The sequence below is a fragment of the Drosophila mauritiana genome, chromosome X (genome assembly GCF_004382145.1).
Source record: "Drosophila mauritiana strain mau12 chromosome X, ASM438214v1, whole genome shotgun sequence".
Classification (NCBI taxonomy): domain Eukaryota; kingdom Metazoa; phylum Arthropoda; class Insecta; order Diptera; family Drosophilidae; genus Drosophila; species Drosophila mauritiana.
The window spans coordinates 15,300,307-15,313,739 of record NC_046672.1 but is presented as its reverse complement, the minus strand read 5'-3'; the positions used below and the strand labels follow the sequence as shown (position 1 = coordinate 15,313,739).

The following is a 13,433-nucleotide window of genomic DNA, read 5'->3' as shown; positions in this document are numbered from 1 at the left end:
GGCTGCCAAGAGAGTTTAATTAAACAAATATTTGGAATTTGATTTGCAGCCAGCAGAATTGTCGTGCTAGTGGTGGTGGTGGTGGCAGTTTGTGTGAGTGGTGGTTGTTGGCCAAGAATTCAAGACGACTGCCAACGGAATTCCAATTTCCTGTCCCCAATTGCCGAATGCATTATGCAAGCCACTGAGCCAACATCACAAAGGCCCCTTAAATCGAATGTAAATAGAAAAGGGACGCTGGCCAGGACTCTAGAAAGCCAATCAAAGGAATATTTGCAGCCATGGACAGCAGCTTAATTGCCAAATTAAGTCGGCCACTATGTGTTGTATAATATATACATCTATATATACCATGTACGTGAACTGAAGGAGCAGGAATGGCTGAGTGCACGATAATAAAGAAGAGAAATAATATTCGCAAGACATCTGCTTTTGTCAGCCTTTTGGCATTTTATCATATCGCTCGTATCTCTTATCTGCCACATACATATGTATCTACAAGATCGTGGCTTGTCAGAAGCATCTTTCGAGGCATTACTGTCTTTTATACCTTTGTTTTTGCAGTTCAAAGTTCGAAAAAGGCAGTACTTTATAAACAAAAAATATATATATATTTATTGCTAATTTCTTAGTTACTTGTGCCGCTGTTGCCTGTATTTGCATATAATTTCATCAAATGTGTTAATTCCTGGGCATATATTGCGAAGTGACATTGATCTTATGATCATACTAATGAGATCAACTTAGACGCAATAATAAATATTTTGCACAGGCCTTATAATAAGCAAGACCAAATACATATGTTAGTAATAAGTAAATCAAATGAAATACTAAAATATCTTTGACAATTTGCATAAGTAATTCCCGCAAGTTCCACTGTTTTTTTCCAAGTGTAAATTAGTGAATGAACGCGCGAAAGAGTGAGTGTGTAATGAGTGCACTCGCCGCAGAAGTTCAAGGCGATTTCCCCCGGCCAGTTCACATGGCAAAGAAAGAATCGTGTCTGGGGGCGATCCTTATCTTATCTGGCCCCAACTGCCGGAATAGCCGAGCGCTATTTATATTAAATTTTTCTGTTATATTTTACGGGTCCAACAACAATGTCGCCCAACTTCAAAAAGGGGGTATCTCTGAATATGACCTCATAGATTATGGCCGTGGGTCCTTGGCCACTTGAAAGCGATATTCGAAACGGGACTGATCTCAAGTAGATCCCTATCTCTTTCGCTCTCCGATTTCGATTTCGATTTCGAGCGATTCGAGCGATTGCTCAGTTACTCGCCGCCAATTCTCGCTCACCTGGCCTTATCAGCTAGACGATAAGCTGCCTGCTTTTTGCATTCTCCAAACGCTGTGGCTGCGGCTTCTGCTTCTGCCTCTGTCAGCTGTTTGCTGTTTGCTATTTTACCGCTGGCGATCGACGGCGGTACAATCGACACAATCCCCAACGCCGCACCGAAAAATTCAAATCAGTTCTCATTCAGCGTCGCGTCAACGGAATTCGTTGAACCGCACCGCTTCTCCGCTCGGAAGCCATTTGTTGCTGTTGCTGTTTCGTTAACTGTTTCCGTTTCACTCTCAAATCGAATCAAATGAAATCGCATCAAATCGCATCGCATCGAATCGTATCAAATCGAATCCAAACCGCATTCAAATCGAATCGAATAACGTACGCATAGCGCGGGAGGCGGATTTCCAATTACCAATAAATAACGAAGAAAATACGACGAAAATGCTGGGACTCTAAGTGAATTGTTTATTGTTTAACGCTATTTGCCGACCATTCGAATATATGAGCAATGTTTTACTCACGTTCATGGAAATTGTGTGGATTGTTATTCGGTAGGTGGCAGCAGTTGAAAACTAGAACACACATTTTGTTAAAAAACCGCAATACCTAAATGAAGTAAAAAAGAAAACGTGGAGTATTAAGAGCAATTCAAGGGTCAGCTAGCAATTTGCAAATTAAATATTTGCTTTGGCGGTTAGGAAAAGGATTCAGCGGCAAAGGAAACCCAAAATATGCCCACAGATTTGGTTAGATTTATCCCAAAAGTCGCTTCAAAGGGTAAAAAGGTGAAAGAAAGTTGTGTTCGCGCTTGTATCTTGTATCTCAGCCCCACCCAAATGATAAAAGCTTGTCAGAACCTTTTTAATACCCCTTTGTTCGGCATTCAAACTTCTATTCATTTTTGTAGTCAATATTCGAATATTTTGATTTTTTATATTTGATCGTGACTACAAATGTTTTATTTTTAGACTTTTACCCATGTAGTTAAGTAGTTAACAATGTTTAAAATAGCTTATAAAATTATTGAAATGATAGATTGTGTTGGCGCATTTTTAGATTTGTTACTCCGCGCACCTTATCTATTTTTTTTTTTTTTTGTATTCCACCAACTTCTATTTTTGGACCCACTTTTTAGCGGCTTCTTAATGAACAACCAAGTCGCTTTGTATGGTGAATGCTTTTATGATTAACTTAGCAACTTTGTCCGTTTTGTTTGAGCGTTTCGCTCGAGTGCCGCCCACGGGTCGTATACGCGATGCGATTGGGCGCCCGAAATTGACGTCTCTGTTCCTTGATTTTGCCAGCGATTTGCGGCTGCACTTGGGCTGCTGCTTTCTTTTGGCTTTGGGCCTACTGGGCACCCAACCTTCGCTCATTTCACGATAAGATTGCCCGAAATCGAAGGCCGAAAGAAATCAGCAATCGCAAATCAGCTGGCAAATATCAGAAGTCAGAAATCGGAAATCAGAAATCAGAGCCGATGTCGCGTGACTTGCGCTGCGGCAATTTTTGGTGATAATCAAAAATGAGAAATACTACAGGCAAAGGAAATTAAAAAGCGTTTAAAAGGAATTTTTACGAGGGGCCATAATTCAGAGATTTATCACTGTGGCCGGCAGTCCACGTAGTGACGAAGAGCACCGACCAGTGTATGTGGACATCATTTTTGGATATGGTATTTTTTTTAATAAAAAATCATTTTTCGTTACAAAAGCTGATATTGTAACTCTGGTGTTTTGGTGTTGAGGTGCTATCGTCACTAGTTTTTATGTTTGTTTTTATTTGATGTTTAAGGTTTTTTAAAATAACATCATACAGTTGAAATAAAATCAACCAAAACTAGATTCTCAGTGCAATTTTGTGCGATTCGCCTGGGGAAATAATAGCTCGGAAAGCCATTGACCCATTTGCGAAATGGCAAAGATTTGAGGTCCCTTGGCCGTGACCTTTGACCTCGCACCCACCGCCACGCCCATTCGCAATGGCTGCCTCCGTTGCTCCGTTGAATAATCCGCTAATCCCCGCATTTCAACCCCTTTGTTGCTATTAATTATAATTTTGTTTACTTTTATTCTTGTGCCACACGATTTGCGGACTATTTCAGTCGCGTAATTGTTTAAACATTTATACTTCTGAAAGTCAAAGAGCTAAAATGCTGTTTTTAGAAGTTGAAATTTAATGATGTGTACATTTTAGTATTTATTATGGCCAGAAGGAATGACAATTTGTATTAATAATATTTAATTTAAAAATTAGGGAAAAGGGCCTTTACTTTAGATACTCTAAATCTTGCAATATTACTTAAATATGCTATTTTTTCCAAACTAACCTTTTCTCTTGCTTTACTTGCAGTCGCGCCGCCAGTCGGTGAGCTCCAGGGCGATGCCACCGGGCGTTCTGGTCAACGATAGCCGTGCGAACTCCACCGATGACATCCAGATCGCCTTGGCGCCCCACATCCAGACCTACCTGAGCCAGACGGGCCGGCGGCACTCCTGCTGCAGCGTGATGCTCCCAGTGGCATTCGAGCGGGCGGCGGCCAAGTCCTGGCTGGATCCCAAGTTCGACTCCCCGGTTCTCGAGGAGCAGTACCAGGCCAGCGTCTTTCCACACGTCCGCATGCGATACAGGTGAGGGATATAGACGCCACATGCAATCTACATACATATATCCGAAACAAGATTTCGACTTATCACTTAAGGCCAACAAATGTAAAAGTATCTATGTTCCCCTTTCGAAATATGCAGATACATGTTGCCACTTCTTAATGAAGCAGATTCAGATTCATACGAATTAAATACTTTTGATTTTGGGCTTCAATATTTTATTTTATCAGTAGCCTGGGTTTTTCCGGCGCTCTTGTAATTAAAATCGCAGCGGGGTGGGGCATCCAAAACGGAATTAAATCTAAGTGGGGCCAGTGGGTCAACCCGTCCATCATCGTGGCTTCCACCCAGCCAACTACTCAAGTACTCAACTATGCAAATCGAGCTGTCAGCCAGCGCAATCAAAAGAACAAATAGGCCAACTCCACCAGGGGAATACAGTCAGTTTAAAGCATTTACAACGCCATTTATTCTCCACGATTTGGAACAATTTAAATATCGTTTCGTTTAAATCGTTATAAATACGCGAAAAATGGTGTGCAAAATGGAAAACCTTTAGAAAATGAGGCTAATAATAAATGGCTAAAAAAATGCTGGCTCCTAATTGGGTTTGTACCCACTAGTTTATTTTTAGTAATTGTGGCAAATGGAAAATCAAATCTATTCTATTCGAATAATTTAAAAACACGTACTTTCAGTGTCCCTAAAAATCCTATTAAATATGTATTTATTATTACACACTCCAAACCACTTTTCCACATCCAATTATGTGTTTAAAAGTCACAGGTTCGCTGACACCTGGCGGAGATTCCATTTAGCCCAAAGACCCCGACGACTGCCTTCCGCCTGTATAGACCCTTTTTTACTAACCCTTTTGCAGGTGCACGGTTCCATGGAATCGCAGGGGAGTCCAACACACGGACGTGCATGCAATCAACACGACGCCAAAGGACATGGGTTTCTGGGCGGGATCAGGGTACCAGGGGTCCGGAATTAGGGGCGGAGGGGCTGGTAACTGCGCAGGATGGCGAAATTGCCGCCATAAATGCTCCGTTGGCGTGTGCTCACCCAAAGAGGTGGACGCAGGTGTGGGGCATCCGCGGAATTAAGGGGTCTTGGGGGGTGTGGGTTACGGGGTAAGAGGTATGGGTTAAGGGGCTTGGGGTTAGTTGCAGGTCAATGCCTGTTCACACATGAACACGAATATATTTAAAGACTTACAATTTTGGGCTCCGTTCATATCTTATGTAAATGAATCGAGAGCGATAAATTATATTTAGGATTTTGTTATCTAAGGCGACATGGGTGCATTGCTCAAAAACATGTAATTTAAGTGCACACTACATGAGTCAGTCACTTGAGATCGTTCCCCGCCTCCTAAAATAGTCCCTTAGTGGGAGACCACAGATAAGGTCCTCGCCGCTCAAGATAGGCATATGTGCCCGAGCGTGGGACCTCGATAAGGCGGGGACTATTTACTTAGGCCTCTGCGTAGGCCATTTACTTTAAGATGCGATTCTCATGTCACCTATCTAAACCGAAGATATTTCCAAATAAAACGAGTTTCTTACAAAAACTCAACGAGTAAAGTCTTCTTATTTGGGATTTTACAATGCCATTTCGGGCCATTTGGCGGCCAATTGCAGCAGTTTCGCGTGCGGCACCAGAAAAAGGCAAACAACCAATCGATTTGACTGCCAGTACTGTCAGCTGGGGAATTTTTAAACCAAATATATTAAGTTCGCTTGCGGGTGAAGCTAACTTTTCAAAAATCCACTGAAGCCATTAACTTTCATTTGCATTTTCTGTCTAATGAGTTTGCTACCCACTACCTGGTTAGTTCTTAGCCAGGTGTTTTTACAATTCCCCCAAATTGTTTTGAATCACCTGTGATTCCTGGAAGTTGCCATTTGCACTACTTCATTTACTAGCAGTTTAAAATTGAAAAGTTTCCCGAACCAGCTTTTGGCATACGTAAGCCTCGGAAAGTTTTAAGTTCGCCAAGTCCGAATTTTGAATTTTCCAAGATGGAAAGGGCAGTGCTCTGCTCTTGACACTTTTTCACTTGGGGAACTTTTGATGGAGACCAAGGGTGTTGCCAGCCAAAGTTGCTCGAAACAATGGCGACAGCTCCTGGTCCCAACAGCTGGCTAAGCCATCAACAATGGCCGGAGATTAGCGGGCAGGTGGGGGTCGTCATCTGGGCAGCATTACCCGTTTAGTTCCGCAATGACCTCTGCTCCCTGGAGCGGAACCAAGTGGGTGATGAATGCAGTTCCACTGGCAAAAGTTCCCATGGTGACAGCTCGGGCAAGTAAGTTGAGTAAGCCGCTTTCTCCGCTTACCGCTCCAGTTCTCAGCCGCTTTCCTTTCGCTGCAGTTGGCGTTAATTAGGATGAATGGGGCGCTGCCTGCCTGCAAGCGAAAGTTAAATGGGATGAACGTAAGAATCTTGAAGTGCTTGCCATCGCTGGCCAACGGGAAAACCCCGGCGCCACCCAGTTGGGTCAAGTTGGCTTCTCGGGCATATTGTACTGCACCTAACCCCATTAATCTTCGAACTTATACCATCAGAACGGAAATACAATCCCAATTATTTCCTGGGAGCGCGTTCCTAATGATTATTCGTCTCAATTCGCTCACTGCCTTCCAGGTTCACCCTCTCGTACATCCTGCTCTGCTCGCTGATGTGGTGCCTGTACTTCGTGGTGGATGGCGGATCGGAGGACTTCTGGCGCCCCATCTCTAGCTCCTTCTCGATGCTCTCGCTGGTCACCATCATGGCGTTGTGCTTCACCCATTGGGACCTGTACAGGGAGCACCGAACGGTGACCTCGGCGGTAACTGCGCTGCTACTCTGCGGCGCCTCATTGGCATTCCTCACCTACACGGGCCGGGCGTTCAGTCCGCTGGGTCACTTCGCCATCTGCCTGGAGATCGTCCTGCTGATCTACACGGCTCTACCGATGCCCTTGTGGCTGGGCGCCAGTACGGCGATCAGCTATTCGATTGCCTTCGAGATGGTCTCGCACATGGTTATCGGATGCAGTGCGATTCATGGAGGTCCCATGCACGGCGGAGGTGGAGCAGCTGAAGGATCAGGAATGGAGGCCAACGGAGATCCCAGCAATAGGATACTCATACTGCGGATAATGGCCCACCTGAGTGTGCACTTGGTGGGCGTGCATGTGCTGATCATGAATCTGGTGCGCATGCGCGGCACCTTCATGAAGGTGGGTCAGAATCTCCTCGTGCGTCGCCAATTGGAGATGGAAAAGCAGCTCAAGGAGAAGATGATACACTCGGTGATGCCGCCGAAAGTGGCCGATATGCTGCTCAATGAGGGTGGTCCGTCGGGTCTGGATGCCGGTGGACTGCCACCGGAATCCCACTACATGCGACCACGTGCCTCCAACGATGTGAAGTCCCTGTTCCGACCATTCCACATGCACAGCATGGAGAACGTGAGCATCCTATTCGCGGACATCGTTGGCTTCACCCGCATGTCCTCGACCAAAACAGCCGAACAGTTGGTGGAGATACTCAACGATCTCTTCGAGCGTTTTGACGACCTTTGCTCGCTGAGTGGCTGCGAGAAGATCTCCACGCTGGGCGATTGCTACTACTGCGTGTCCGGTTGTCCAGAGCCACGGGCGGATCACGCCATTTGCTGTGTGGAAATGGGCCTGGGCATGATTGATGCCATGCGCTGCTTCGATGCCCAGCGCCACGAGGGTGTCAAGATGCGAGTGGGCGTCCACACGGGAACAGTTCTCTGCGGGATCGTCGGCACGAGGCGGGTGAAGTTCGATGTGTGGAGCAACGACGTCAGCCTGGCCAATAAGTAAGTTGTCGTGTGGGTATCACTTCCAAAGATTACAGTTGCCTAACTTCCGCTTTATCCCTATCCCAGAATGGAATCCTCGGGCAAACCGGAGCAGGTGCACATCTCGCAGGAGACATCCAGCTTTCTGGGCGATGCCTACTACTTGGAGGAGGGCGAGGAGGTGTTTGGTGAGTGAACCCTTTGATTACTTTCCTCTGGAAATCCCCTAAAGTTTGTCTATCCATGTCAGGTCATCGTACGTACTTCGTGGTGGGAAGACGACGCGACTTCACACGCACCAACAGCCTGAGTCCCAGCATGCCTGCGAATGCCACTGGCAGTTCCCTGCTTTTGCCAGGCGCCCATGGCGCCTCCCTTTCCCAGAGTGCCACCAATGTGTCGGCGGTGCAGCCGAACGTTCCTCCGGCCTCGCCGGTGGGCCAGCTGTCCAGCTCGCTGAATCCCTCGCCGGTGCTCTCCATGCGACCGCGTCTCACCTCGTTGAGCATGAAGATGCGCAAGAAGTCGCAGAGCCGCGACCGGGATGTGGAACGTGGCATCATCCATCCGGCGGCAGCGGGCATTCCACCGGTGATTGTGGTGCGGGAACGACCGAAGATCATCATCACCACCAAGTCTCTGCCCGGCAGTCTGGACTCTGATGAACAACCACCAGTCAGTCCACCGTTGCTACCGCCGGCAAATCCCCCGGCGGCCGAAACACGATCGAAGATCAAGCTAAAGGTGTGGAAAATTCCACGATTCCTCAAGCGATTTGAGGACTTAACCAACAGGAGTAGCTGCGGCGGCAGCTCCTCCGCCGGTCATCTGGACAAGGAAAGAGAGAGGGAGCGTGAGAAGGAGAAGGAGGAGCTGCACCATCAAAATCAACTGAATCCCGAGGAGACCTTGGCATTCATGGACAACCAGATGCAGAATGGCAACGGTTGTGGCTATCAGCAGTTGCCCGTTTTGGTAGAGTCCAACCATCGCACTCAGACCCTGGACATCCCGGCCGCTCGTCCGGTGCTCCATCATGCAGCTACATCCACGGCACTGGCAAGCAGCGTGCTCAGATCGCCGGAGGCGGGAGTCAGTGGGGGCGGAGGTTGCTGTCCTCCTGGTCAGTACTCCATGTACGATGACATCATCGATGTGCGATCCTACATCAGTCAGTCAAGGAGCGATATATCTCCATTCGGTCGTTCGGGCAGCTATAGATCGCAATGTGGCCGCCAGTCAACGGGAGGGGTAAACGGAGCAGCAGGACCAGCAGGAGTTGGGGCCGAAGGAAGAGCTGGTACCTCCCAGGCAGCGCCACCGGTAGAGCAATCGCCACTCCCGCGACCACGCGCATCCACCTTGGCAACCGGTAGACCCACTCCGAATAGCCTGGAACCGGGCACTTCGTCCACGAGTCCCTGTTGCCTGCCAGCTCCGGGCAACTCCGGCGGAGGTGGTAGCATCTTTCCGCCCACGCACTCCCGCCAGTCGAGCATCTGCCCATCGGCCACTTCGCGCAAGGATTCCGGGATCAAGAGCAACTCGCGCAGATCCTCGATCCAACAGCAAATCTATGCACTCAACCAGACGGCGATTAGTCAGCACAGGGTCTCCGGTTACTTTACCAGCTCCACGTCCAGTATCTCCAATTTGGGAGAGGTGCAGGGACTGGGACTTCCGCTGGCGGTCCAACCACCACCACCCCTCCTGATGCCCGCCTGCTCCTCGCAAATGGCGGATCCTCTGGCCGCCTGCCTGCAGCAATTGCGCAAGCAATCGGATCTCCAGCTAATCCGTTGCGTTCGGGATAATGCCAGGTCGCAGAGGAGCTATCTGGTGAAACCGCCGTTGCGGAAATTCAGCTTGTACTTCAAGTCACGGCAGTTGGAACGCGATTTCCGCTCGAAGGCCCATCGATTTGGAGCGGAAAATGAGACGGAAGGACCGCCGACTTTGGCCACGCCACGCTATAATACCTACATTGATATATTCGTGGGTATTGCGGTTTATCTCTGCATCTCCGTCTCGCTGTTTTTGATGACCCAGAACACGGTGTCGCCGAGCTTCCGTCTGTGGGTGACCTTGTTCTCCTGCTTCACAGGCATCCAAGTGTTCGCCCTCTTCCTCTTCACAAGGCAAATGTGTCGCCGGCAGAGCGGGAGCAATGTCAGCAATCGATTCAGATCCAAGTCGACGACCAGTGAGGATTTGGAGCGGGAGGAGCGAGGAGCTGCACCGGGAGGAACACCACACTTTGAGTCCTGTGCCGATCGCATCTTCGAGGCCATATCCAGCTGGTATCCGTGGCACATTTGCCTGGCCGTTCTGATGGCCATGCCAGTGCTGTTGATCATCGCCAACTTCCTGCTCCTGGACTTGGAGCAACTGGAGGCGTTTGAGTACCATTATGGATTCCTGATCTTTGTGTGCATCGTGCACTTCTGCAATTTCACACAGCTGAATTGCTGGGTGCGGAATGTGCTGGCCTTTTTGGCAGCCCTCTGCTTTATTGGCATTGCAGTGTCCCAGTTGATGGTCTACAGTCACAATCGGAGTGACCAGCAGCAGGATCAGGAGGCGTCGAATTTCATCCAGGAGATCAAGTGGTTCCAGGACTATCACGTGGAAATCTATCTGGATCTGCTGCTCATCCTGGTGTTGGTCTGGTTCCTCAATCGCGAATTCGAGATTGGTTATCGGCTGACCTTCTACGGCAATGCGGTGGCCAATCAGGATAAGGTCCGGGTGCAGAACATGAAGAACCAGGCCGACATGCTGCTCCACAACATTATACCCAAGCACGTGGCTGAGCATCTGAAGAACACGGCCAAGTACTCGGAGAACCATCACAACATAGCCATCATCTTTGCCTCGATCGTGAACTTCAATGAGATGTACGACGAGAGTTATCTGGGTGGCAAGGAGTTCCTGCGCGTGCTCAACGAGCTGATTGGTGACTTTGATGAGCTGCTCTCACGTCCGGAATTCCGGGCTGTGGAGAAGATCAAGACAATTGGGTCGACCTTCATGGCGGCCAGTGGATTGGATCCCTCGCATCGTGGCACGGGGGACGAGCATATTCACACACTAATGGAGTTCTCAATCGCCATGCAGGAGGTGGTGGATGCCTTCAACAAGGATCTGTTGGAGTTCAATCTCATCCTGCGGATTGGCATGAACATTGGCGATGTGACGGCGGGAGTAATCGGTACTAGCAAGCTGTACTACGATATTTGGGGCGATGCAGTCAATGTGGCCTCCAGAATGGACTCCACCGGGCTACCCAATCGCATCCAGGTGGGCAAGGATTGCCTGCCCTTCCTCACCAATCGCTATGAGTTCGAGCCACGTGGCAGTGTCTATGTAAAGGGCAAGGATCACATGGAGGTGTTCCTCTACACGACGCGAAGAGATAATCCACTGGATGATGACGAGGCTGATAGGGTTGAACGGTTGCCAACCAAGAAGAAGGAGTGCGTGGAGCGGGATGAGGATGTGGTGCAGGGCGAGCAGCAGGCGGAGGACGATGACGAGGAGGAGGAGGAGGAGGACGATGACTTGCACTCCAGTGAGACCACCACGCTCTTCAAGTCACAGGAATCGCTGCAGGCGAATGGTGGCAGCCACTTGGCACCCACCGCCGCAGCCACCAGCCACACCCACACCATTACCCTAACCAACAACAACAACCATAACAGCAGCAACAACAACAACATTGCCACCAGCAACACAACAACAACAGCCAACAACAACTCAATGCCAGTGGAAACTTAGGAAAATTGCAGGGTAGCAAGGCACTTGAAAAATGGTTTCAAAATTGCATTTAATGACTCTAACGGCTGGGCAGCAAGTTTCCCGGACAACCAGACCATCCGTCGACAACCACAAATGGCTAAGAGTATGGAGCTGTGGCCAGAGAACCAAACCGGATCCAGGGGATACAAAATCGGAGGGGCGGGGCGAGGGATTACCCAAAGGGGTGGGGGTTGAAAATTAAAAAAAGCAACCGTGTTTTTTGTGATATAAATGAATATGAATAGATAGAAACGTTAGGAACGATAGAATCGGTTTAAAGTTGCTAGTGATTGATTGGTTGATTGATTGATCCATCGATTGATTGTTGTTAACTGCGTCCTTATGGGATGGCCAACGAGTATTGGAGTATTCGAAATCCAACCGGAAGCAGACCATCAACTATTCGGCATATGCAAATTATGTGTGTGTTTAAGTGTACTAGCCAGTTGACTCATCTGCGCAACCAAAACGAAATGCTTTCTTTCCATTCTACCACTGTTTTTTTTTTCAAATAGATCTAACTACACTTAATTAAACTAATGGAAATACGTGGCTTTAAATGGTAGTAGCGAAATATAGATGTGGATTGTATGTAGATTCAATGTAACATAGAGTTAGCCCACTATGCATATAAGTAACTAAATAACAATTTTTTTGAGCCAACGAATGGATATTACCTGTATAAATTGGCCGTTGTTCAATGTTGATCAATGTGTGTATATAAATGTATGTAGCTAAAGTTAAACGATTGCTGATTGTGTCTCGCAGACGAAGATCTGTTGCCATATAAGTGGGGTTTTTTGGGGTCTGCAGGGGTCGGATTATGTAGGACTACGTCGGATTTCGAAGAATCATAACCAAATGATCATTGTGTCGTCCGTTTTTAGCTATAAAATCGGAGAAAATGGCGAGGAAATTGGTTTCCCAGTGTAGCTTCATTTTTTTTTTTCAAGTTTCTTGTAGTAAAGCAGTTATATTTAACGATCTACAAATGTATGTAGTAATATTATAACATGCCGCTTTTACATAAAATGTACCCCAGCAAAGGACCGAAAAGTATGCACCAAAATGCTTGCCATACACACACAAAGACACGCACTCACCCACCAAAAAAAGCTTTCACCTCACTCACACACACACGCACACACCAACCCCCAAGACACCGGAAAAAATAATTTTATAGCCTTTTGTATAATTTTTGTATACAAACACACCTTTTGTGCAATGCAACATTGCCAGTTTCTAATGGTAAACTTAAGCAGAACTCTATTTGCGCCACGAAAAATATAAGAAAAAATCAAAAAAAATAATTACAAAAATCAGTGAAAATATATTGCAATGTAAACGTGTATGTGTATCGAAACCTATGGACCCTATTGTATTTTTATATTAACAAAACAAGTATTTTCTACTAATTTATTGAGCGACAAAAAAACTAAAAAGACGTACATTTTTTTCTTGTCTTTTTGAAACCTCTAAGTGTACATACAGCATGATATATATATATATATGCAAATGATATATATATATATGAATATTTATATTTATAATTGTATATTTTTATAAAACAAAAACGAAACTGACAAAAAAAAAGCATTGAACTCAAAGAGCGAATGATATTTATGAGAAGTCTAGCAGTCCTGTTTACGATGTGTAGAAATGTTTAAATGTTGTTAACGCTGAGATACAAACAGCAGCCATAACCATTATGGCCATAACCAAATGTATGTGGATCCTACGTGTGTCCTACGTGTGTTTTAGCAAACGATTTCAAAGAGTTTATCGAAATGTTATAGGCAAACCTACTAAGCGAGATGTGTAGTAATAAAAATAAACCAAGGCAGCAGTCTTATATTGTATGTACTTAAAAGAATGTTGTTTCATTTCATTTCTTGGCCGGGAAGAACGGCTC

The 13,433-nt window shown here is 46.8% G+C and overlaps 1 protein-coding gene across 2 annotated transcripts in view; it reads left to right on the top strand.

Annotated features, from left to right (window-relative positions):
• The window catches only part of LOC117148647 (adenylate cyclase type 9), a 30,629-nt gene extending 17,238 nt beyond the window's left edge, over nucleotides 1-13,391 (top strand). Inside the window, exons 1-5 of one of the 2 annotated variants that reach the window (XM_033316149.1) lie at nucleotides 1,500-1,842; nucleotides 3,644-3,921; nucleotides 6,551-7,741; nucleotides 7,811-7,911; nucleotides 7,974-13,391. In XM_033316149.1, the coding sequence (XP_033172040.1) occupies nucleotides 3,674-3,921; nucleotides 6,551-7,741; nucleotides 7,811-7,911; nucleotides 7,974-11,500 (5,067 nt within the window). In that variant the 5' untranslated portion in view covers nucleotides 1,500-1,842; nucleotides 3,644-3,673 and the 3' untranslated portion in view covers nucleotides 11,501-13,391. Of the gene's footprint in view, nucleotides 1-1,499; nucleotides 1,843-3,643; nucleotides 3,922-6,550; nucleotides 7,742-7,810; nucleotides 7,912-7,973 lie in introns of those variants that run through there. The other variant, XM_033316148.1, reaches the window with a different exon arrangement.
• The last annotated feature ends 42 nt before the right edge of the window (nucleotides 13,392-13,433 follow it).